We start from the raw sequence: 22,425 nt of genomic DNA, 5'->3' as shown, positions 1-22,425 counted from the left end.
AGAGTTTTTATAGTCAAAACAAGTGAAAAAATCTACCAATGCAGAAGAAGTAATCCAAAGTATTTAGAATACGTTACTGACCTTGAGTAATCTAACGGAATACGTTACAAATTACATTTTACAGCATGTATTCTATAATCTGTAGTGGAATACATTTCAAAAGTAACCCTCCCAACCCTAATCATATGATACCAGTTTTTGTCAAAGTTCATTAGATTCAGCTTTGAAAATATTAAAGCTAGCAAATTTGAGTCAATACAGGTGTAAGATGGTGACTTACCTTTCAATGGCTTGGGAAGGAAGTGTGCGGCTGGCTTATTCTTCTTCACATGGTTGCCCTTCATGATCTCTCCTTCCTTGTTTAGGCCCAGGTACCAGCCCCTGCCCGACTGCTGCTGTCTATAGATCATGGAGGAGTACGTCACGTAGTAATTCTCAAACACTGATTCCTTAAACTTGCACTCTGGTGTGAAGTGTTCCTGTAGAACAAGAGAGTGAAGAGATGAAAGATGAGCCTAGATTGGCATCATACTAAAAGTCCTTTATTTGGCACAGCAGTCAGTAAGAGCACTTGTGTAAATTGTGTAAAGAAGCATAAGTACATTTCTGATACACAATTAAACGTGTACTGTATAGACATATACATAGGCCAAAAATCACTATGTGGCCTATGTGTATGTGGACACCATATGTGCTTGATGCACTTTTAATTTATATAGGCATCAATTCCCCCTTTGCTGCAGTAAGTGCTTCCACTCTTCTGGAAAGGCTTTCCACTATACTGTATTTAGTAACATGGCTGCAGGGATTTGCTCCCATTCAGACACAAGAGCAAGTGAGGTCAGGCACTGATGTTGGGCGATGGGGCCTCGCTCACAGTTGGCGTTTCAAATCACTGCAAAGATGTTCAAATGGAGTCTGATGTGGAAGAACTTGACTAGTGTAGGGCTTTACTGGTTGTTTAGATCAGTGTTACTATCAGAAATAATTAATAATTATTTCTGTAGTTATTAATCAATATTTAAATTAATTAATTGGATCTAACTCATTAAAACCTCATATGGGACTCCAGTAAATGTAGTGTGCTACGTTTAGGAGCAAGTTTGGTTATTAGCAATAATTAATAATTATCAAAGATAATTATTAATTATTAAAATCAATAGAACATTGATGAGAATCAATGTTAGCTTTTTTTAATCCTTTAAATCAACAGTTATCAAAGATAATCGTTAATTGTTAACGTCGATGAAACATTAATTAAAATTAACACTAGCTTATTGATCATTCAAATTCAATCAAAGATAATTATCAATTATCAAAAATCAATAGAATATTAATAAGGATTAACATTGACGGGGCACCACCCTGAAATCAGGGACTAATAACCGAATATTAAAACAGTCTCAATATTAGATTGTTTTCTTAGGAAAATCGACATCCGAAGAATATCGATTTTCGGGAAAAAAAAAACAAAGAATGAAGGTTTGAATCCGAGCACTGACATCCCGTCAGCATGACACAGGCGTATGCAAAACAAACCAAAACACTTCTCTTTGTAATATAAACAAAGTTTATTTATGCAGTAAAATCAATTAATAATTAATACAATGCAGTCAATAAACTTCCGACTTACAACTACAAACTAAACAGTGATATGATTAGATATGGAAATAAAAAAAATCCTATAACACATAAGGTGTGTGTGTATCAGTGTGTGTGTGTGTGTGTGTCAGTGTGGTTAGTGAGAGAGAGAGAGAGAGAGATTATTAAGTGACAGCCCGAAAGCTGATTTCGCGATAGCTGGAGATAAAGCAGCCGTGTTCATCACTCAGAGATGCGGTTTTACGAGCGGGGCTCGTAAAAGCCCTGTGTTATTTGACTCTAATGGATGAACTCAGTTGCTGTCTCACCCACGATGGCAAAAATGCACAACAATCCAATTTGGTTGGACCACAATACAGCAAAACAAAATCGTGATAATTAATACCCTGAGTATTAATAATGAGCGGACATGGCGGTCCGTAAACTGTACAAGCAAAAACCTTGAAACACAAGAATAACACGCTATAATATTCTATCTCTGCCCAGACGTAACCTCTTACTTGAATCGCATGAGGACACAGGTAGAATGTGTTTTCCTCCGTCCTTTAACCTTGACCCGGTTCCTTGAGGCTCGTGTGATGACGAGAGCCGTTTCCTCGCGCTGTCGGCGGCCGGTACGGCTGTTGGTTCTCGGCGGGCTGGCGGAGAACTCAGAAATGTCGACTTGATTGAAGATGGAAGATAAATCTTTAATCTCTTCACTTCTGTAGGCCAACGGATGAAGATGCGAATTGCTCGGCGGTCTCCTTCGGATCCGTTAGAGTGTTTGGTTGAACACAGAGTAATCTCAACTCTTCCAGCGAGATGGAGATTGTATGGCTACAGTTTCAAGTCGGACATTACTTCCTTAAGCCACGAGGTTGCACCAGAGAGCAGCAAAAAGCTACGTCCGTATTCGGTGAACGAAGTCGCGGGAAGCAACTTTGGAAGCATTTTCAGAATTATTTGAAGTCCTGATGATGTCATGTTTGAGGGACGTTCTGTTGTGTTCCTCATCCAATAGGAGTTGAGAGCTCGATCCTTTAGAGGGCAAGGCTTCATGGATCTGTAGTCTGTTTTGGACTCCCTTTGTTTGATTTTGGCGCGATTTTTATCAGTAAGATTTACAACTTAGAAGGAGGGGGCTTGAGGAATGTTTTTGACTGTTAGGCCTGCCTTTGTCTTCTATCTGAATACATGAGGCCCAACACTAGCCTGCCCAAAGCCCAGACCTGAACCCCAGTGAACACCTTTGGGATGTTTTGGAATGCAGAATTTAAGCCTATCCATTGCCTAACATTGGCACCTGACCTTCCTAATGCTCTTGTGACTGAACAGGACAAAATTTCTGCTGCCATGTTTTACAAAGTCAAGTGGAAAGCCTACCCAGAATAGATGAAGCTGTTATCCCTGCTAAAAACAATCCAGCTTGAACAGCATGCAATTCCCATGCTGGTCTAAGCTGGTTAATGCTGGTTTGGTGCATAGCCATGTTTTCACCATCTAAACCCAGCTGGTGAAGTTGGTTGACCATCATGGTCTTTCAGGTGAAGCTGGTTTAGCTAATTAAATAGCCTGGTAGGGTCACCAGTACACCAACAAGCCATGCTGGGGGAGCAGCATACAAAACACAACTTAAGCTGGTGACCAGCAATGCTGGATTTTTTTTGGCAAGGATATCAGCTAAAGAAGATCCAACACCCTACTAATGCCCATGGCTTTGAAAGTTAATATTTAACAAGCACTTATATGTGTGGTGCTCAGGTGAGCACATACTTTTGGCTAAGTAGTGTATATCGACAGTTCTTGCCCACGAAGTGTTAATTAAACAATCTTTGGTCACAGAGTACAAAATTTAATTTTTTCTTTGCCACCCCTTTAAAATTACTACTTCCCCTTTTATTTTCCTTTTTTTTCTTATAATACTTTACCCCAGTTGTTCACAACCCTGCTCCTGAAGGCCCCCCAACACTACACATTTTGGATATCTCCCTAATCAAACACACCTGATTCAACTCATTAGCTCGTAGTATAGACTCTAAGACCTGAATTGGGTGTGTCATATAAGGGAGATATACAAAAAGTGCAGTGTTGGGGGGCCTCCAGGAACAGGGTTGGGAACCACTGCTTTACCCTGTCTCCTCTGCTTCACGCTCTCTATCATTAGCACTTCCAAAACCAATCTATGTCCTGGCATTGCATAAACATGCTAATGGAGTTTGGGGATGGATCTTTCTGCGGCTCAGTCTATGGATCCGGTGGTATTGAATGTGTGTGTGAGCACTGTGAGCACTTCATTGAGTCATTATAAAATCTTGCCTCCCACTACGCCTGATCTATTATTGACTATGTGCTTTGTTAGGATATTGCAAACCGTGAAAGAGGGTAAAAAGATGAGAGGCAGTGCATGGAGAAATAGCAAATTACATGATTTTGCATGTTATCTGGCTAAATAATTGCTTTTCAAGGGGTGTCTAACTCATTCGCCTGCCCAATAAAGCATCCAGTATAGATCAATGCCTTTGCAAAGCTACAATAACACTCCTACTAAAGATGGATCAGAACTGTTTTCCAAAGAACTAGGTGGCACGAAAAACTGTTTAAATATTTGAGCCTGTTTTGAAAACTCATATCACTATGATTATAGAATTATTATATGGATATTGAATTAATTATTCTTGGTTTTTCAAATCCAAATTATCAGACCATATTCATCTTCTTAAATGTAGGAGCCAAGTAAATCTGAACAGAAAGTCATTAGAAGAGTTTAAATTAATATCCTCACTGAGCCTTTGGCTGCTGCTGCAGTAACTGAATGGCTGAGTTAAAATGGATTACAATGGAAAATAATCTGAGTGTCACTCTGAAAAGATAACTAGGGTTACTTCAACTTGGAGAGCTTGATGCACTCAAAAGGAAAATCTACAGCAGTCACAAGATTTATAGGGGAGACAGCGAATGAAGTAACAGCAAATCGTGTTTTTTTTTTCTTAAGCTCACTGCAAGAGTTACATAAGTATGTCTGCACATGCATATCATGCCAAGAATTTCTATTTTGATGAAAAATGTCCAAAAGTCTGATGGTATAATTCAAGGCCGTAACCATGTCTTGAACAATGGGGGAACCAAACCATTTTGGGGCTTGGGTTGCGAGTGTAATGGGCCTCTTAATTTCTTTAAAATATTTAAGGCGCTGAATGCAATCATTTTCTGAATAAAGTGGTCATGACATGAGGAATCATATTTTCCTTGATCTTTTGACAAATAAAAGGTCATTGTACTATAAAAAACATACTTCAAGTTTCAGAACTGAAAACTTCCTCGTTAAAAGAAAAAGAGCATTTATTTAAACCAGGCTCTAGAAACGGCCTGTTTGGAATTTGAGAAATTTGTGATGTCACAAGGACTAAATACATCTGCATAGGACTGCCTCTTCAGCAAGACATTAATGCCTGTTTTTCATCATTGCACCCCTGGTCCCGCCCACTGGTGCTCACAGTCAGTCACAGGTGAAGAAGAGAGAGGATTTGTCATGGGAGATTCATCCAAAGGAGACTTACACAGGACACTTTCATGTGCCTATCTGGATTTAAATGTTTTTCTACATGAACCTGCACTAGATGAACAGCTTTAACCATTATCATAAATCTTGCGCCGCTTTTAAAAGACGCCATGTCAAGTTATTACTCTAAAAAGGAGAACCCCGTTCTGTTTCATCTTGCTGTTTGTTTGCTCTCTTGCTGTTGTGCTGCTTTGAAGGCATCCTGGACCGTTTTTGCACCCATCTGTGCTAACTGTAATTCTGTCTTTTGTACACATGCACTTAATAGACGTCTTTGATCTTTTTTATGCATTTCCGGCGATGTGAGCGGCGTTTTAAGAGCGGTACAAAAACACATCTCATTCCGCTGTGGCCACTGACTGGGAGAGTTGCATTCAGTTGTATGTGTAAACAAACACGGAAGATGTGTGAGATGTCGCTCCTGTGAACACCAGCATCTCTGCTTTGGCCTATAGAACCTGGCTGAAGCACCCAACATCACCATGGTTTGTATTACATTTCGTAGATTGTATGTTTTTGGCTCAGATCAGCGTAGATTGCTTGTGAACCAGTCACAATATGATTCAAGCTTTGCAAAGGAACTGATGTTGAAAGATGGGGCAGTTAAAACACCACTGGACAGCAAAACCGTATGTAAACAATTTCATTCATGAATATTTCATGTCATGAATGTTTGTTAGTTTATGGTGCTGCTTGAGTAAACATTTTAATATATTAAGTGTGTACGTTACAGTATGTGTTAACCCTGAAATGTAGTTTTATAATGTTGTGTGGAGTTTGTTAATTTTCTTCTGATTGTGTTTCAAATATGGCTGTATTGAAAGGCCTGCACAGTGTTAGCTAATCATAACAGTGGGCATTTACATTGAAGTTTTAAAGGGCCGAAGAGCTTGAAACTGAGCTTTTCAGACAGAAAGCCAGAGACAGGGTAGAATATTATTATGACAAAAAAAAAAAAAAAAAAAAAAACAATAATAATAATAAATTCGGTTTTTTTTACTGTTTTGGTGCAAAAAAACTACACTAACTTTATAAGTGGACCTCAGGGAAGATAAAAATGTGATAATTTTTGCTTTTAAAAAATACATGATTTTACAAGTTTACACAGTACAAGATAACCAATATCTCTGCATTGCAAGCGATTTGCCTGTTTCAGTAAATTTTAATGTGTCCAAAGACGAATATAATTTGAATTTCTTTTCATCACTGATGTATCTGTAAAATGACATGACTGTGTCAGCCGGCTAGCAAAAATAAAATACACAAAATTATTCACAGTCCTCAGGCTGACCCTCATTGTGTTTTATTTCCCCCGGTAGAATCTTAATCTTTTCTTCAAGTATAATGCTGCTCTTTTCCATACAAAACAGTTCACATTGACCACTCCTGTCAAGATCCGAAGAGAAAAAAAAAAAATCATTATAAAAATATAATAAAAGTAGTCCATACAACACAAAGCTGTTGTATAGCCCCAGAAAGCATGGAATATAGTGCACAAGTCATATGAACTACTGTTATGATGTCTTTATACTAAACCTTTAATAGTGCTTTATAGTATTTGTCTTTTTTTAAGCTTGACAGTTGCAAATCACTATACACTGTTATTCTATGGAATAGAGCTGCTTAAAATATGTTTTTTTATGTTCCAAGAAAAAAGGAAAAGCATATGGATTTTGAACAACATAAGGGCAAGTAAACGAGGGAGTAAAAGTACATTTTCCATTTTTAGGTAAACTACTCCTTTAACTGGTGGCTCATTGTTTGAGCACAGACATGACAAGTATATACTCAAAATAAAATGTTCTCTTATAAAAGAAGATTCTTAGGAGATGCTGTACAAAATTCAGAATTAATTAAAGACAAAGAAATGATTTAGAAAATCTTAAATTGATTGTAAATTATTACCTAATATTTGGATTAATAATGTATGACACTGTCCTTGCCACAACCTAAAAACTCCATTGAAGCCACAAATCGCCTGTCTAATGTTCTAGTTCTAATCTGATGGTGATAATGCTCTATTTTGTGTTTTCTAGATCTGTGACGAGGAGGAGGGCTTGGCCAGGCCGTGAGGGTGCATGGCCGGCACTGAGTCAATTAATCAGCGGGAGGGAGAGATAAAGGGGAGCCGGAGATGCCAGTTCGGGAGAGAGAAAGACACACGTGGCCGTGTTGTGTTTATGTTTGTTTAAGTTCATTGTTTAAGTTTATTTATGCATTGAAAGTTTATGTTGATTGTTCAGCTGGTTCCCGCCACCTCCTTGCCCATCCTTTTCCTTTACATTGGTGCCGAAACCCGGGAAGGTGGAGGGATGCGCTGTCGTGGAGTCCTCGCCACTGCCGTCCGCCAGCGGAGGAGCCGCGGCCGTCCACTGGGGGACGGAGGAGTCGTTGCCGGCCGCCAGGAGTCAGACAAACCGCTGCCAGGAAGGGGAGGAGCCGTTCTGTCCACCAGGGGTTGGAGGACTCGCTGCCATCGTCTGCCAGAGGGCAGAGGAGTGGCTGAGGACCAGGCGACAGCGTGTCTGGGGACCGGCGAGTAAGTTTCTCTCTCTCTCTCTGTGTCTCTCCTGCTCGCCCTTTCCCTCTCCCCTCTCCCTCCCCTTGTCTCTCCCCAGGTTCACAGGAGGTGGGGTGGACCATCGGCTGGCGGAACGGCCGGAATGGAAGTGTCTTCCCTCCATAGATGGGGGGGGGGGGGGCAGGCCAGTCCGGATGGCGCCCCGGCCTGAATCGGGCAGGGGAGGAGTGTGACAAGGAGGAGGGCTTGGCCGGGCCATGAGGGTGCACGGCTGGCGCTGAGTCAATTAATCAGCGGGAGAGAGAGATAAATGGGAGCCGGAGACACCAGTTCAGGAGAGAGAGAGACACACGCGGCTGCGCTGTGTATGTTTATGTTTGTTTAAGTTCATTGTTTAAGTTAATTTATGCATTCAAATTTTATGTTGATTGTTCAGCCGGTTCCCGCATTCATTAATGTTTTCACATTCACAATTATGAATGACATATGAATTAAGGACATAAATTTTTTCACTGAAACATTATTTTACAAAGCAAATTCAATAAGTGCCATTCTTCTGCTAGAAGATCAATACTGCATTCAAGTCATGTCGGAATTACTGTACGAGACTCAGAAATTCTACTCAGAACTGTTCAAGTCCACGGACCTCGATAATTTATTCATTTCTATGGCAAAACTCATAACACCAAAATGGCTTTGTTGTTGATAACAGCAAAATATTTATCATTACATTAATTCACCTCTATACTGTATGCTCTTGCAAAATTTTAAGAACAAAGAAAGTATTCTAGGCAACAATGACATAATAAAATGGCATTATAAATGTCATGTGTTCACTACATTTAAAGGTACTGTAAGTGGTGTTAGTCGTTGTAGAACTTTCATGAGACTTAGACTTTGAATTCGACACGCCCCCTCTTTCCAAAGACACGCGCACACACACAGATACACTTGGAGAATGTTATAATCAAAGATGGAGCAGGACAGCATCTCAAATTCACAGGTAAGAGAAATAAATATGCAATTTGATGTCAGCAAACCCAAACAGTTACACTGACCTTGTACAGGTACTAGGATGCTAGTTTTCAAAAGCAAATGTAGTAACATAGTGTTCTCACATGACAAATGGACAACTCTGGAACTGACGCTCTCAACTTCCATTTGCCCATATATGGGCTGATTTGTGAACGCACAGAATGATTTACAGGCAGAAAGTGCTTCAAAGTCTCTTGATTAGCTAAACAAAGTATCTGACTGCAGCCCACTGTCATTTTCCCCCAGCTGTTAACAGAGCCTAGCGCTGTCACAGAAACAGGTGTGCTATTTCATGGCACCTATTTCAGTGATATGTGAAAGTTAATATGGATGTTTTCTGAATGTAATGTAATAAAAAAAAAAAAAACACTTTAACATCACTTACAGCAGCTTTAACTGTTGAGGCCACTGCCATATCGGATTTACAAGTTAAATTACGCTGCCAATTACGAGTTCTCAGAGGATCTGAATGCTTTACGCAAAGTTGATAATTGGTAATTCCGACATGACGTGAAAGCACCAATAGTCACTTAAGGATGCTGTGCAGTCAATGGCACAAAAATCATATGGACAGACGGGCACCAACAATGATATTAAATAAACCCCTGGAAATGGGTAGTTGTGCCACTGTGTGCAGTGATATTATGAACAGGTGTTTCACATCATGCTGTAGCTGTTACTATTTGTGAGTTACAGCATGGCTGGAACACTAAAAAGATGAGTCAGAATTTCTTTTATAACATGGAATTGAAGTGTTGCATGTAATAAAATCATAAAACATCCATGGATATTCTGTATAAAGCTACTGCAGTAGTGAAGGGTCCTCCATTCTCACTTACATCACAGGACGATCTGTTTCCCAGTCAGCCTTGAGCCAACAGGAGTGCTTGAATGCTCAACGTACAAACTTCAGTCATCCCTTCTGCTCCGAGTGACTCACACGGACAACAAGAACCCACACACACTGACAGGAACATTCCTGATGTCACATAGCAGCCGTGACATCGCACCTCCTATGGGACAGGCTGTCGGGTTGGTACTAAGCTACATTTCGTTAACACAGGAAACATAAAGTGGTAGGGAAGGGAGGACGTTGTAAGGACTGCCACTCTGAGGGCCAGTGCTCTGATCTGTTATTACATGTCAGATCCTGGGATGCTGGGACAGATCTGAGATCGATACTTTGCTTAAGATCAGCAAAATCGATTCACACAAGATGGTTTGATGCATCTCCAGTCAGCTATGAGTATTGTGGCAGAGACACCCAGCATGTCTCAGCATGAATACGAAGACAGTTAACTCAGAATGAGGACTGATAGAAAACAACTCTCCTTCCCTTTAGTTTAAATAGACAAGGGTTATACTTATATATGATCATAACAAGAAAGTATATAATGTTTCAACAAACATTCAGTAGATTTTCAATAGCCTGTATATATATCTCTATTAATGACCTACTAACATTATTGCTGAGAACATCAGTTCATTAAAAGGTCATTAATAAAGATTTATATACAGGCTACTGAAAGTCTAATGAATGTTTGTTGAAACACTGTTTACTAGCTATAGCAAATCAGTCGATAAGCTGTTATTTTGCTGCTGTTATATAGGCTATTGAAAGTCTACTGAATGTTTGTTGAAACACTGTTTACTAGCTATAGCAAGTCAGTCGATAAGCTGTTATTTTGCTGCTGTTATACAGGCTATTGAAAGTCTACTGAATGTTTGTTGAAACACTGTTTACTAGCTATAGCAAGCCAGTTGATAAGTCACTTATAGTAAGTTAAATATCTACTTGGGACCATCAAAATAAAGTGTTACCAAAGTAGATCTCATTCCACAGAAGTGTGAGCACCCCTGCTGTAGATAATGGAATGAACTACATGGAGATGGAGGCTTTTCTTTCTTTGACTACCGTATGTGACATAATATAACTACCATATGACAATAGCCTCCTCTCCTTCCCAGCGCAGTTTACATTTCTGCCACAGAAAATCGAGTTGATTGCATAAGTGCACTTTTAGCAGGGTCGTTTCTAAGCATTTGGGTCCTAAGCAAAATCCAACTTGGAGGCCACCCGCAATAATATTATTTACAAACTGGACATTGGGGAGTCCAGCAATATGACCTACATTACACAAATACCTGTTTTCCCCATTCTCCAATTTCCCTTAATGTAAATACTAAAAATAAAATAAAATAACTAAATGTATTGAAAAAAAAAAAAAAACTAACAAGAACTAACAAACAAAACTAATACTAAACTAAAACTAACAAAGAACTAACAAACAAAACGAAAACTAAACTAAATTGGAGTGAAAATTGAAAATGAAATCGAAATAAAAACTAAATTCAAAATTCAAAACTATTATAGCCTAATGTTTTAGCTGAAGGTCATAATAATTACCAAAGACTAGAGCACAATGCATTCTGCAGAGCTGCTCTCAATAATGACTGGATTATTATCGGGAACAATTAATCATAATTGTTATAATAACATAAACAAAAACAAAAGATTGGAGTGCTGACAGGTGGGGGCAGGAAACAAGGCAATTGCCTGTGTATATAAGTGCCACAAGGAATTCACTGAATCCATAAAGTAACACATTGCTTTACAGGGGTGGTTCATGCAGAACAGACTGTGTAGATTCTGTGCCATTAGCAGCACCACTCAGAATTTGTAAAATAATGACTTATTTCCAAAAAGTTGAATCAAGTTAATACTAGATTTTAGAGAATGCACCTTTTTCTAATGGAGGAATTATTGGGTACAAAGCCACCCCCCCCCCCCCATAATGCAATTATGTGACATGTAAAATGTGATATAGTTTCCCTGTAACTTGAATAAAACACATCATCTTGCAATTAGTGACAAAGCTCAATTCTTCTCTATGTTTTGTTAGCAGCTTGTGATGATGGACATTCTACATCGATACAGAAGTGCTAAGCAGTAAAGTTTAATGTGCAAGGTGTAGTTTGATTTCACAAACAAAGCCTCTACTGCATGTAACTGTACTGTCCTGTTATACTAGATCAGAATGTCTGAGACAGTTGGGTGTAACTGCTACAGTACCCTGAAACTAAAAAAAAAAAAACACAAAAAGGACTGATATCACAGACAAGAAGCGCCATAAAATCATGCACAGCATTTTTTTGTACAATATCAAACCTTTGTCCCCATAGACTAAGACTAAAGGTCTGCTCCATCACTAAAAACAGCAATACTGCTTCCAGATGGAGTGTGTTAGAGAAATGCACAGGGCAGAAATGGCAGTTTCCTAATTGTCCATGCCATTTAATCTCTAACACTGATGCAAATTGCAGCAAGCAGTGGCATCATTTAAAAGCGATGGAGAAAAGCTATCTACATGGAAATACAGCAGAGATTTTTTTTGGCATCCACTAATGTCTTGTGGAGAATAGAGGCAGGAGGCAGTTTTATTAAATTACCACACATAGCCTATACTTGTATCCGTGATAAGAATAAGGAGTGAAGAGCTTGATGATGTGCATATTCTTGGATTGTGCCAGAGATCAGACTGCCAGCTGATGAGCTCTCACCCAGTGATGGGAGGAGAAACAATCTCTCATCTACACGTACAGTCTATAATAATAATAATAATAATAATAATAATAATAATAAAACTACTGTCCAGGTGTAGTAAAATGGATGCAGAACAAGAGAAGTGAATGAATAGCTAAAGGCTGTGTAAAGCAACCCCTGAAAAGAGAGCAGATATTGAGGTGTTGTATGGCTTTGTGTTTGAGCTGATTCTATCTCCACGTTTAATTATATCAGGAGCTGCCTTCAGGCTGTTGGCAACTCACTGATTCGTATCTAATATCTTTTCCTCTGATGGGGAAGTCCCGCATTGCCTCTCCCTCTCCTCTCCTTTCCTCTCCCAGAGGGCTTCCCCTCCCTGGCAGAGAAGCATGAGGGGAGAGGTTTGTGTTTTTATGCTTGTGTGTGCGCTTGCAATAGACAGAGTAGTATCAGCCTTAGATGGCACGCCCACAGTCCATTCATCTGACCATCTGATGCATATTGCACACAAAGCATGAAGCACGCTCACAATTTGGCAAGCTTTAATCTGACTGGCTGACTTAACGTCAGGGCACACAGTTTTATTTTTTTTTTATTTCAGTCCTCCAGGAACTTTTTTTGCAATGTGGACCAGACTTAACTTGTGTTGGTTTTCATATGTGTACAGGTAACAGGATAAAAAAGAAAATAGTTTCCACTTTCACCTGTCACTTCTCTCCAATCGGCTCAGCTCTCCCCTCCAATCAAGCCAATATTTCCTCTACCCTCCTTATTTTCTTCTTTTCTACTTTTTCCCTTATTGCTTTTCTCTCTTTATCCCTCCTCCAATAGATCTTCCCACCTGTCTTTCAGTGTCTTTTTCAACAGCTAACCTTATTTATTTTCCCCTCTTCGTCTAAGGTTCCTCATGGCCTCTATCTATCTTCCCTCCATTCCCTCATCATCCCTCACTCGAGCTATCTCATTACCTTACCCACTCTTCCTCTCACGCACTTCCAACTCCTATTCCATTTAAGAAAAAGGGTAAATGGGAGAGCTGACAGAACATATTCCAGTCAGGGGCTGTTCCTGCAGTACAAATGCATGAGACCTCTCTAAGCCAGGTCACTTTACCTGTACCTCATCTTCTCCTTGGCTCAACCACCCACCAATAAGTCATAATTTAATAATCACTCAGGCTCAATATGTCTGAAATATCAACTATGATCAAACTAACATTACTTAGTCTACTGGAGGACTATTATTTTTTTGGTTTTCTTTTTCAGTTCCTTAAAGGAATGTACCAGGTTCAATACAAGTTAAGATCTATTGACATCATCTGTGACATGCTGCTGATTACGAAAGTTAATAATTTCAACTCAGTTTGTGAAAACAAACAAAAATCATGTGTACAGTAATATACGGTACTCAGGATGTACAACGAAATCTATAGAGCAAGGCATTCTGGAAGATTTAAAATGTGCAGCACTTATTTATTGTTTTCTGTACCAAAATGTGTATTATATGAGCAGTAAAGTTTTTAAATGTTTTATTTTGCTTGATGTAAACAGTGCTTTGCAGGGAGCTACATCATGCCATTTTCTGGTATCCGTGATTATTGCCTTTGCTTGATCATGACAGGTGATGAAAGATTGGATATACCTCTAAAAAGACAAGGTTAGTAAGCGATTATATCACAATAGTAAACTTACATTTTAACACGTTTAATGTAAAAGTCTTTTCACTATACTTTCATGTATATACATGAATGGATGGATTGATATAATAGATTTGTATGTGGTTCAAATGAATGCATTAAAACCGAATTCACAACATTTTAAAAAGGAAATCATATATATATTCAATCAAATTTCAGTTAATATAAAATGAATTGAATTGAGAATTCAAATATAAAATTAGATGAATTGTGTTGACTTAAAAAATATATGAAATTATAAAGAAATGTTTAACTGATCATTTAAAAATGAACTGGTAAATAAAACAATATTTGATATTAATCATATTCAATTATTTTAATCTGAAACACTACAAAAACACAGGCATAGCATATTGAAATAGCGCTATATTTTTCAAGACCGATGGCTAACAAAATGATCTTTAACCATTTATTCTGCTCTACAGCCAACTTATTCATGAATTTTAAACCTGTCCTAAGGTGAAAAGTCACAATCTTTGAAATTATTTTGTTTACTTATTGTGGGGTTGGCAATTATTCTTCATAAGTGAACAAAAATTGATGTTGTCAGCATTGTATGATATCACATATCTGGAAAGCACAACAACAGTGACAACCATTTCATCAGTAATATAAAGATCAAATTGCTTAAATCAGTCCATTTAAATTTTGATTTATTCAGGGAGTTATATTTGACTTACAATTGAAATGTTGGAGTTAGGGGAACCGTAAGGTCTTGTGATCCTGGTGCCCTGGTGACAAACTGTAAGTGTGAGCACAGGTTTGAGGATTTATGCATGAAATAACCACAATGTGCTCACAAGCATGATACCATAACAATTGTGCCAACTCACCGAATTCTGTTGTTTCCCCCATTCATAAACAACACAAATCTCTAAAATGAGGATGTATGTAATAAAGATAATTTTAGATTAATTCTCCCTCTCCAAATTCCTGGTTATGGCCACTATACATGAAACAGGGAGCATCTGTGCTCACTCTCTGTAGTCTGTAGAGTATACTGTTGATGTGCCTGTCTCTGCCTGCTCTTAATGACCCAACACTAAACTGATTTCCAACTTCAAATGCACCCACAAAGCTGCACACTGGACAGCCCGCACATCATCTTCATTCTGCACACACCAATGTACACTGACTGTTATCTGATCAACTGTTTATTTGTAATATGCTGTGATTAAATTATTTATTTCCCCATGGTTGTTTTAACATTTGATATGTTCAACGATCAAAGCAGCAGGTATTATTATTGATACATGATACTATATATTTGCCAGACTTGGAAACATAAAGAGAGAGCGTATAGAGAAAAGAATATAATATATATTTAATTTATTGACTCTCCCCACTCACTGTCACACTTATGGATACATTTGCACTAATACTGACTCACTCATGCATGCATTCTCTCCCCCTTATTTTCTATCTCTTCTCCTTACAAACACAGATGCACAGATTGCGATAGAACATGTTTACTCAACCACAGTTGTGACAAGTGTTGTTGACAAGTATGTTTAATTTAATTTAATAAAAATAAATAAATAAATAAATAGATTTTTACATTTTCTGAAGAAAATGTGAGTGGTGCTTGCCCCTTGGAACAGTTGGCACAATGTTTCTAGGGGTGTTATATGGGTGGCTGTCAGTGCGTTTCTCTGCAGTTGCTAATAGGGATGGGACAATATATTGAATTTCAATATAATATGAACCAAAAAAATATGAACCATATCAAGGGAAAACTCTATATTTTGAAACCTGAAACACTGTTTTCTGTCCATGTGATCATAAATTAAATGAACCCTCAAATATGGTAATCTCTCTATCGCTTGATTTTACCCCAACCTGTTTTTTCCCCCTATATTGTGTATTAGGTTTGCACAAGGTCCTTGAAGTGTTTAAAATGCTTGAATTTAGCTATAAGAAATGTAAGTAGTGGAATACCTGGAAAAGTGCTTGAAATTAAAACAGAACATTTATTCCGTGTAATGTGTGTCCATCAAAGATGAGATCCCGAACACCACTTTCACTGAATAATGTGTCTTTTAATATGAATTCTGTTCTTTACAGTCACATAAACAAATAAAAATAAATATTAATTTTAATCACACATACTGTAGCATGGATGCATTAAAAAAAAAGAGACTTCTCTCTCGTTAATGAGCCAGAACACTGCATGAATCTGTGAGATACTCATTGAACTCTTAAAAATATAGCACCATTTTAAGTGCTTGCTATAAAAATGAATGTACACTCAATATTATTACTTGTAAATTGTACACATTACTTCAAACACTGACAGCTCGTATCATTATTATATATACAATTTCATGATATAATATTAAATGATAATTGATTGATTATATTTTTAAAAAGTTAAAATGTGATTATAATAATGATTAAAAACTACTTATTAAAAATATATATACACTTCCACATATGTTTCAGGACAGGTTCGGCACCTGATCAGCCTGAATGTAGCCCACTATTTTTTAAGGCTTATTTGTTTGTGATATTTTCTTATAGAGAAAGGTATACGATAAACTCTAATTATTTAAACTTTGAGCATTTATATAGTGTTTTAGTATAAACTGATGAGAAATTATAATGTGCAGTTTGCTCAACATAAAACACCCCGAAATTTTCTGTCATACTTTGTCATTTAGGTGTTATTATATCGAACTGAGATTATATCAAATTGTGGTTGCACTTTATTTTACAGTACGTGTACTTTACGTATACTTGCAGTGGACTTACCCAAGAAAGTACTGAGTAATATTAGGTAACAACATGTACTTACTATGGGTTAAGGTTAGGGTTGGGGTTAGGTTTATGGTTAGTACCTAGTAATTACTATAGTTGTTGTAATTATATAGTAGAACAATACTGTAAAATAAAGTGCTACCCGAATCGTGAACCTCAAAACATACATCGAACTAAATCGTGAGATAACCATTTCCTCCCACCCTAGTTACTAAGGTGTTCTGACTGTTTTTAGCACGTTGCAATGCAGTTACTATGGGGTTTTGGATGGTTGCTTTCTGACTGAAGTTAAAAGAGCCCACCCCCCAGTCTCTGTGATATTTTGGTCCCTTAATATGGCTCAGGTCCCTCCTTCAATGAAAGTCTATGGGATATTATTGTCTGACCACTTAAGGCTAAAACAAACTCTACGCAAGTACACAGAAGCAGAAGCTAACAGCTATGCGAGCTCAATTTTGTGCATTGTTGCGTTCCAAAATGTGTAAGAACGCGATTGATAACACAAATAGTAAGCACTGCATTCTCAAAGTTGCAGCAAGGGGCCCGACAGTGGACATTAGTATGAACTGTCTGCTTCTGCTGTGAGTTATATCTTTAAACCCAACTACTGTCATGGTGGAGCAACATTTTGAACTGAGCAAGAATACTGCTGAGCAAGTAAGTTAAAGTCAATATATTTATAGCAACTTACCTGCATATCAATAAATCCAGTTTATTAACACATACTTTTGAATGTAACTCTATTACCCCCTTGAGCAAGAGCACTGAATCTTGAGATAAGGGATAAAACGTGTTTTAAATCTGTTTTTAATTTCTAATTGTAACAGGGTTCAATGGAAAGGAGGAGGTGGGAACTAGACGAAGCATCAAAATAATGTTACTGTTTTCACACTATTTTGAAAATTCTGACGGAATTGACAAAATGTAATATTTTTCCATCTGAACCATGTGTTGTACACTGGAGCCATTTTTTTTTTTTTTTTTTTTTTGCTCAGTTAAAGCTGCCTCTATAACCTAAACTAAAATGCCAAAATTATTCCACAATTCTTCACAGAAATGATCACAATGGAAGAAAGTGTTGGCATGTGAAGGCATACTGAAGCAGTGACTGCAGAGACTTAAACATTGTTTGTTTAAAATATGAAAACAATATACACCACTTACCACTTGCATCCACCATGAGCAGAAAGTGGGAAAGGGGTATTCAGAGTTGTAGCTGACCATGACATTGTCTGATTTATTCAGGATTATAAAAAAATCTGACGGAGTTGACAAAGTGAGAACAGAACTTTGGTAGGCAGATTATGGAAAATATCATTTAAAATGTACTTATTGTATTGCTTGATATCTACAGATCCCTACCTTTCATTTCATATTTATATTTATGATGTTTTTTTTTTTTTTTGTGCATTTTTAAACACTTTGTTTTGCAGTTTAACAATTTCACCTCTTGCGGAGGACAGGTTAAGTTGCATGTGCTTCCAAGTATAGAGTATGCATTTAAAAAGGGGGAAAAAAAAAAGAAAGAAAAACCCACAGGGGTTAACCTACACACCAGCACAGGAAAATACATCACTCACTGGCTACTCTTCATTGATTGGGGATTTCCCAACATTACAAACGTCTGATTGGCTGGCGGTGTGGCTCAAGCAGTGTGTGACTCTGTAGCAGCAGACACAAAGATCCAATCATGGGGAGCAAAGTACCCTTGAAGCACACACACATTAAAAAACACAAAAAAGAGACTTCAGAATGCAACAAACTCTTCCACCATACATGTACATACAAGAAAAACATAAAAAGACTTCAAATATAGATTAAGCTGTCAACACACACATGCTGACACACTAACACACTCCCCCACACTGAATGAGATGAACAGCATCCTTCACTTATAATCATAAAAGCTCTCCGCCACTGTGTAAGCACTGAATTGTTTCATCACAAGCTACACTGTACTCGATAACATGAACGCACTCTTCCACCATTCATCTGAAAATCACCATTTAAAACACTTCTCGTGTGCATATAATCAGGAGTTAAATTGGGATTTCAGAGGTGGGGGAACCCTAAAATCAGGTGATGACAACCCCCCAAAAAAAGAAAATAATTAAGTTAATATAAAAGTAAATGCACATTGTTCTTAATGGGGGAAACAAACGCCTTGTGCACAACTACATTTTACTCAAATTGTTATTCTGATAATTGGTAATGAAAACATTTGCATTAAATTATAAGGAGTTAAAATTCTTCACTGCCATGTGAAGAAGCATTTTCTCTATAGTGAATCCCACTCTATATTTGCCAAAAAAAAAAAAATGCTGAATCAACAAAAATGGAGAACACATCAATATGCAAATAACAGTGAAACCTTTTACAGCGAGTGGTCTTTTGTTCTCAAGTTGTAGGCCTATGATATTTTGATCTGATGTCACTTTGAATGTGATTGATTCCTGAATCAAAACCCCTTAGACACACGTCTATGTGGGGGTGCGCAGTCTGGTGCTGCTCTCGTATATGCTGCCTCTGCCAGTGTCCACAACTGACTAGAGCGAAGCATAATGAGCTTGAAATATTTTTGAACAAGTACACTTGCTAAATAATGATGGAATGTCTCAAGGGGATCAAACAAAAACTGCATCGGAGAATACAATAAATGGGATGGATTGACAAACAATCAATTTTTTTTTTTTGGGGGGAATCGAAGGTGCCGGATGTCATTCTGGAACGTACCGGCCCAATTTAACCCCTGCATATAATGAGAATTTATTGCAAAATAAAGAGAGATCTGTTATGACAGTTGTGCTTCACAATGGTGAGGACACAACTGCAGAGGAAGCTTTTAAAAAGGAAATACAGGGTATTAATTAAAATCATTGCTCAGACACCTGTGTGTATTAATACTCTCCAGACTAACAGTTACAGTTGGCATAAAATATTAACATCTAAAGAACCTTGCTGTGCTGTCACTCAGAGAAACAATTAAATACAGCCTCCTTTCCGCTGTCGATCAAGATGCCACGATAACACAATGTTAGTGTTGTGGAGAATAGAGCTTTAATTTAATGAGCACTCCAGCACATATGTTTTAATTACAGACGCTAAGGCACACACCATTAAAGTCACTGAGTGGGAACAAAGAACTGCCGGTGAGTTAGTGTGTGTGTTTGGTTTCCGTTGCTTTCCTAAGGTCCCCACAGGACTGGTAGGTTCCTGCTGGACATGTTAGGCTGCATTACACCAAACTTTCTGATCAGATTACATGCTTTGAGTTCATGCAAGACTCCCAATGTCTGCTGTCTTGTTTGTGTTCTCTGCCTGCTATGACCGAGTCCAGCCCAAGCTTCCTGACAAACAGTATTACATACAGCAGATTAGTTGACAACAGGTTTGTCACAGCGAGCTACATGAATGGAGGCAGAGCAATCCCCAGCCACAAAACAGGATGAGCTTGCTGCTGGGGTAAAAGCTGATTGTGTACTATGGATGGGCATTTTGGCTATTTTGTCTAATCAAGTACTTGACAGATAAATCAACTAAGTACTCAAAGTGGCAGGCATTCCATTTGCGCTATTTAGCAGTTGTTCTACAGTATATACATATGGTAACAATTTATTTTAGGTATCAGAAATTAGACAGTAATTAATGATTAATAATTCGACTTGTAAGGGACTAGTTACTACTTGTTTGGAATTATAGGTTATTTATTAGGCCTTTGTTCATTGACTTCTTACCCTTGCCTAATAGCCTCTTTGCATTTGTTTTTTTCCTAACAATTAACTTATTAGGTAAAAACAAAAGATACCAATAGCAAGTAAGGTGCAAAATACATCCTTTATAGGTTCTCATTACACTATGTGAGTGTGCAGCTTATAATCATAAAATAAATATAGAAGGCAGAGACTTTTGATGCTTAGTATAAGTAGCAACAAAAAGCAACCTCTTTGCACTAAGGGCAAATAGTGTTAGATGCTATTTGCACCCCTAATTAAATACTACCACACAATATTGGGGTATCACTGCAGCATGTTTAGTCCCACAAAAAACCTACACCAACCCCTACCCCTAAACCTAACCTTAACCTTCTTTGATTTGTTGAAATACTATATGCATTCTACATGTATTTCATACTTATAAGCCGCATATTCACACAGAGTACTGAGAACCTATAAACGATGTGTTTGCCATCATACTAGCTATTGATATGTTTTGTTTTTAGCTAAGAAATTAGTTGTTATGACAAAAGCTAATATAAAGAGGCTATAAAGCAAGAATAAGAAATCTTAATAAATACTTTATAATGCCAAACAAGTCCATAATTAATCACTTACAAGTGTAATTATTATTAATTATTTAATGTCTAATTTCTGATCCCTAAACTAAAGTGTTACCATACATATAGGTCAGATGCACATCTTTAGTCATAGCATCACATCTCGCTATTCATATATTTTTTTCAGCATCTCATGCCATGAGTGTCTCATTTTTAACATGCTGTCAAATTAAAATAGTCCTTTTGCCCTGCTTAAACCATCTTATCCCAGCCTCAGCTGATCTAGCTTGTCTCCCTGCCTGGCCAAGTGCCCAAAACCTCTCTAAAATATAAAACAGACCAGCCTGACCAGACTGGGAGACCAGCTAAAACCAGTTTTAATTTTTTTTTTTTTTTTTTTTTGGCAGGGTAAAAAATGTCTAAAAGCATTTTTAAAGATGCTTCTCAAGATCCTGTGTTCTGTTCAAAATCCCTCTTAAGGAAAGTCAGTTTACTTGGTGGCCATCTTTGGAACGCACCCAGGAAAGCTGGGTGTTTTTCAATGTAAACAAGTGGCATAAAAGTACACCTCCTTTCTACTTGAACGTGGAAAAAACTAAATCTCCAAAGCAGTTGGTGAAGATTACAATCAAAGCACTATTTTTCAGGCTAGTTCAGCTAATGTGCATGCACATTCTTTAGTTGACTGACAAGCAATGTCTGTATCTAAAAGGTGATTGGCTATTTTACCTGTATGGTGGAACTTCCTTTTCTATTTCCATTCTGTGTTGGGCGTTCCAATCTCCCTCATTCATTTTAATACCAGTGGTCTGTCTCGGGGCTAAATAGACCCTGCTTCCATTTAGTTGTGCCGCATCTAGGCCACGTTAACACAGTCAACGTTTGGGGTTGACAACCATATTTGGGTTTGAATCTCAAAATGTCCTGTTCATACACCAGTTTACAGTAGCAGCTTGAATATGGTCTGTTTGAACGAATAACTGAAGTCACAAGCTATTCACCTGATAGCCTTGAGTAACACTTGTAACCATAGTGACAGACTGAGATAAATATAAAAGATGGTGATTTTATCCCATTTTATGGCAAATTATTAAATAAACAAGTGCATTCGAGGCGAGAGTTCATCCATCAGATCATAATTAATCGAAACCGGCAATGTACTTGGCTTTTAAACAAGTACAGAGCTCAGCATTTGTGTCACTACTATGAACTGAAAGTCATTGTGTACAGTGTTGGTGCAAAATGCTTTTTGATGAATTTAACTGCAAGGTACCACCAAAAATGATGTCGTAAACAATCACAAAATAAAAAAATGAGGCCCTCTTTTGACGTGTGTGTATAGTTCTTAATAATAATAACTGACAATTACTAAGGTGATTAAGTCGCCTTCTATTACTGTTTTCATGATCAATCATTGCTGTCAAGTACATGAGGTACTCGTGCCCATCCCTTTTCC

At 37.8% G+C, this 22,425-nt stretch overlaps 1 protein-coding gene across 6 annotated transcripts in view; it reads right to left on the bottom strand.

Annotated features, from left to right (window-relative positions):
- LOC127418223 (fibroblast growth factor 13-like) overlaps positions 1-22,425 on the bottom strand; it is a 165,466-nt gene that overhangs the window by 6,085 nt on the left and 136,956 nt on the right. For all 6 annotated transcript variants that reach the window (XM_051658688.1, XM_051658683.1, XM_051658684.1 and 3 more), the window contains one exon: positions 281-479. In XM_051658688.1, coding sequence (XP_051514648.1) covers positions 281-479 — 199 coding nt within the window. The remainder of the gene's footprint in view (positions 1-280; positions 480-22,425) is intronic.

Source organism: Myxocyprinus asiaticus, chromosome 27, assembly GCF_019703515.2.
Source record: "Myxocyprinus asiaticus isolate MX2 ecotype Aquarium Trade chromosome 27, UBuf_Myxa_2, whole genome shotgun sequence".
Lineage (NCBI taxonomy): Eukaryota > Metazoa > Chordata > Actinopteri > Cypriniformes > Catostomidae > Myxocyprinus > Myxocyprinus asiaticus.
This window is presented reverse-complemented; position numbering and strand designations above follow the sequence as displayed.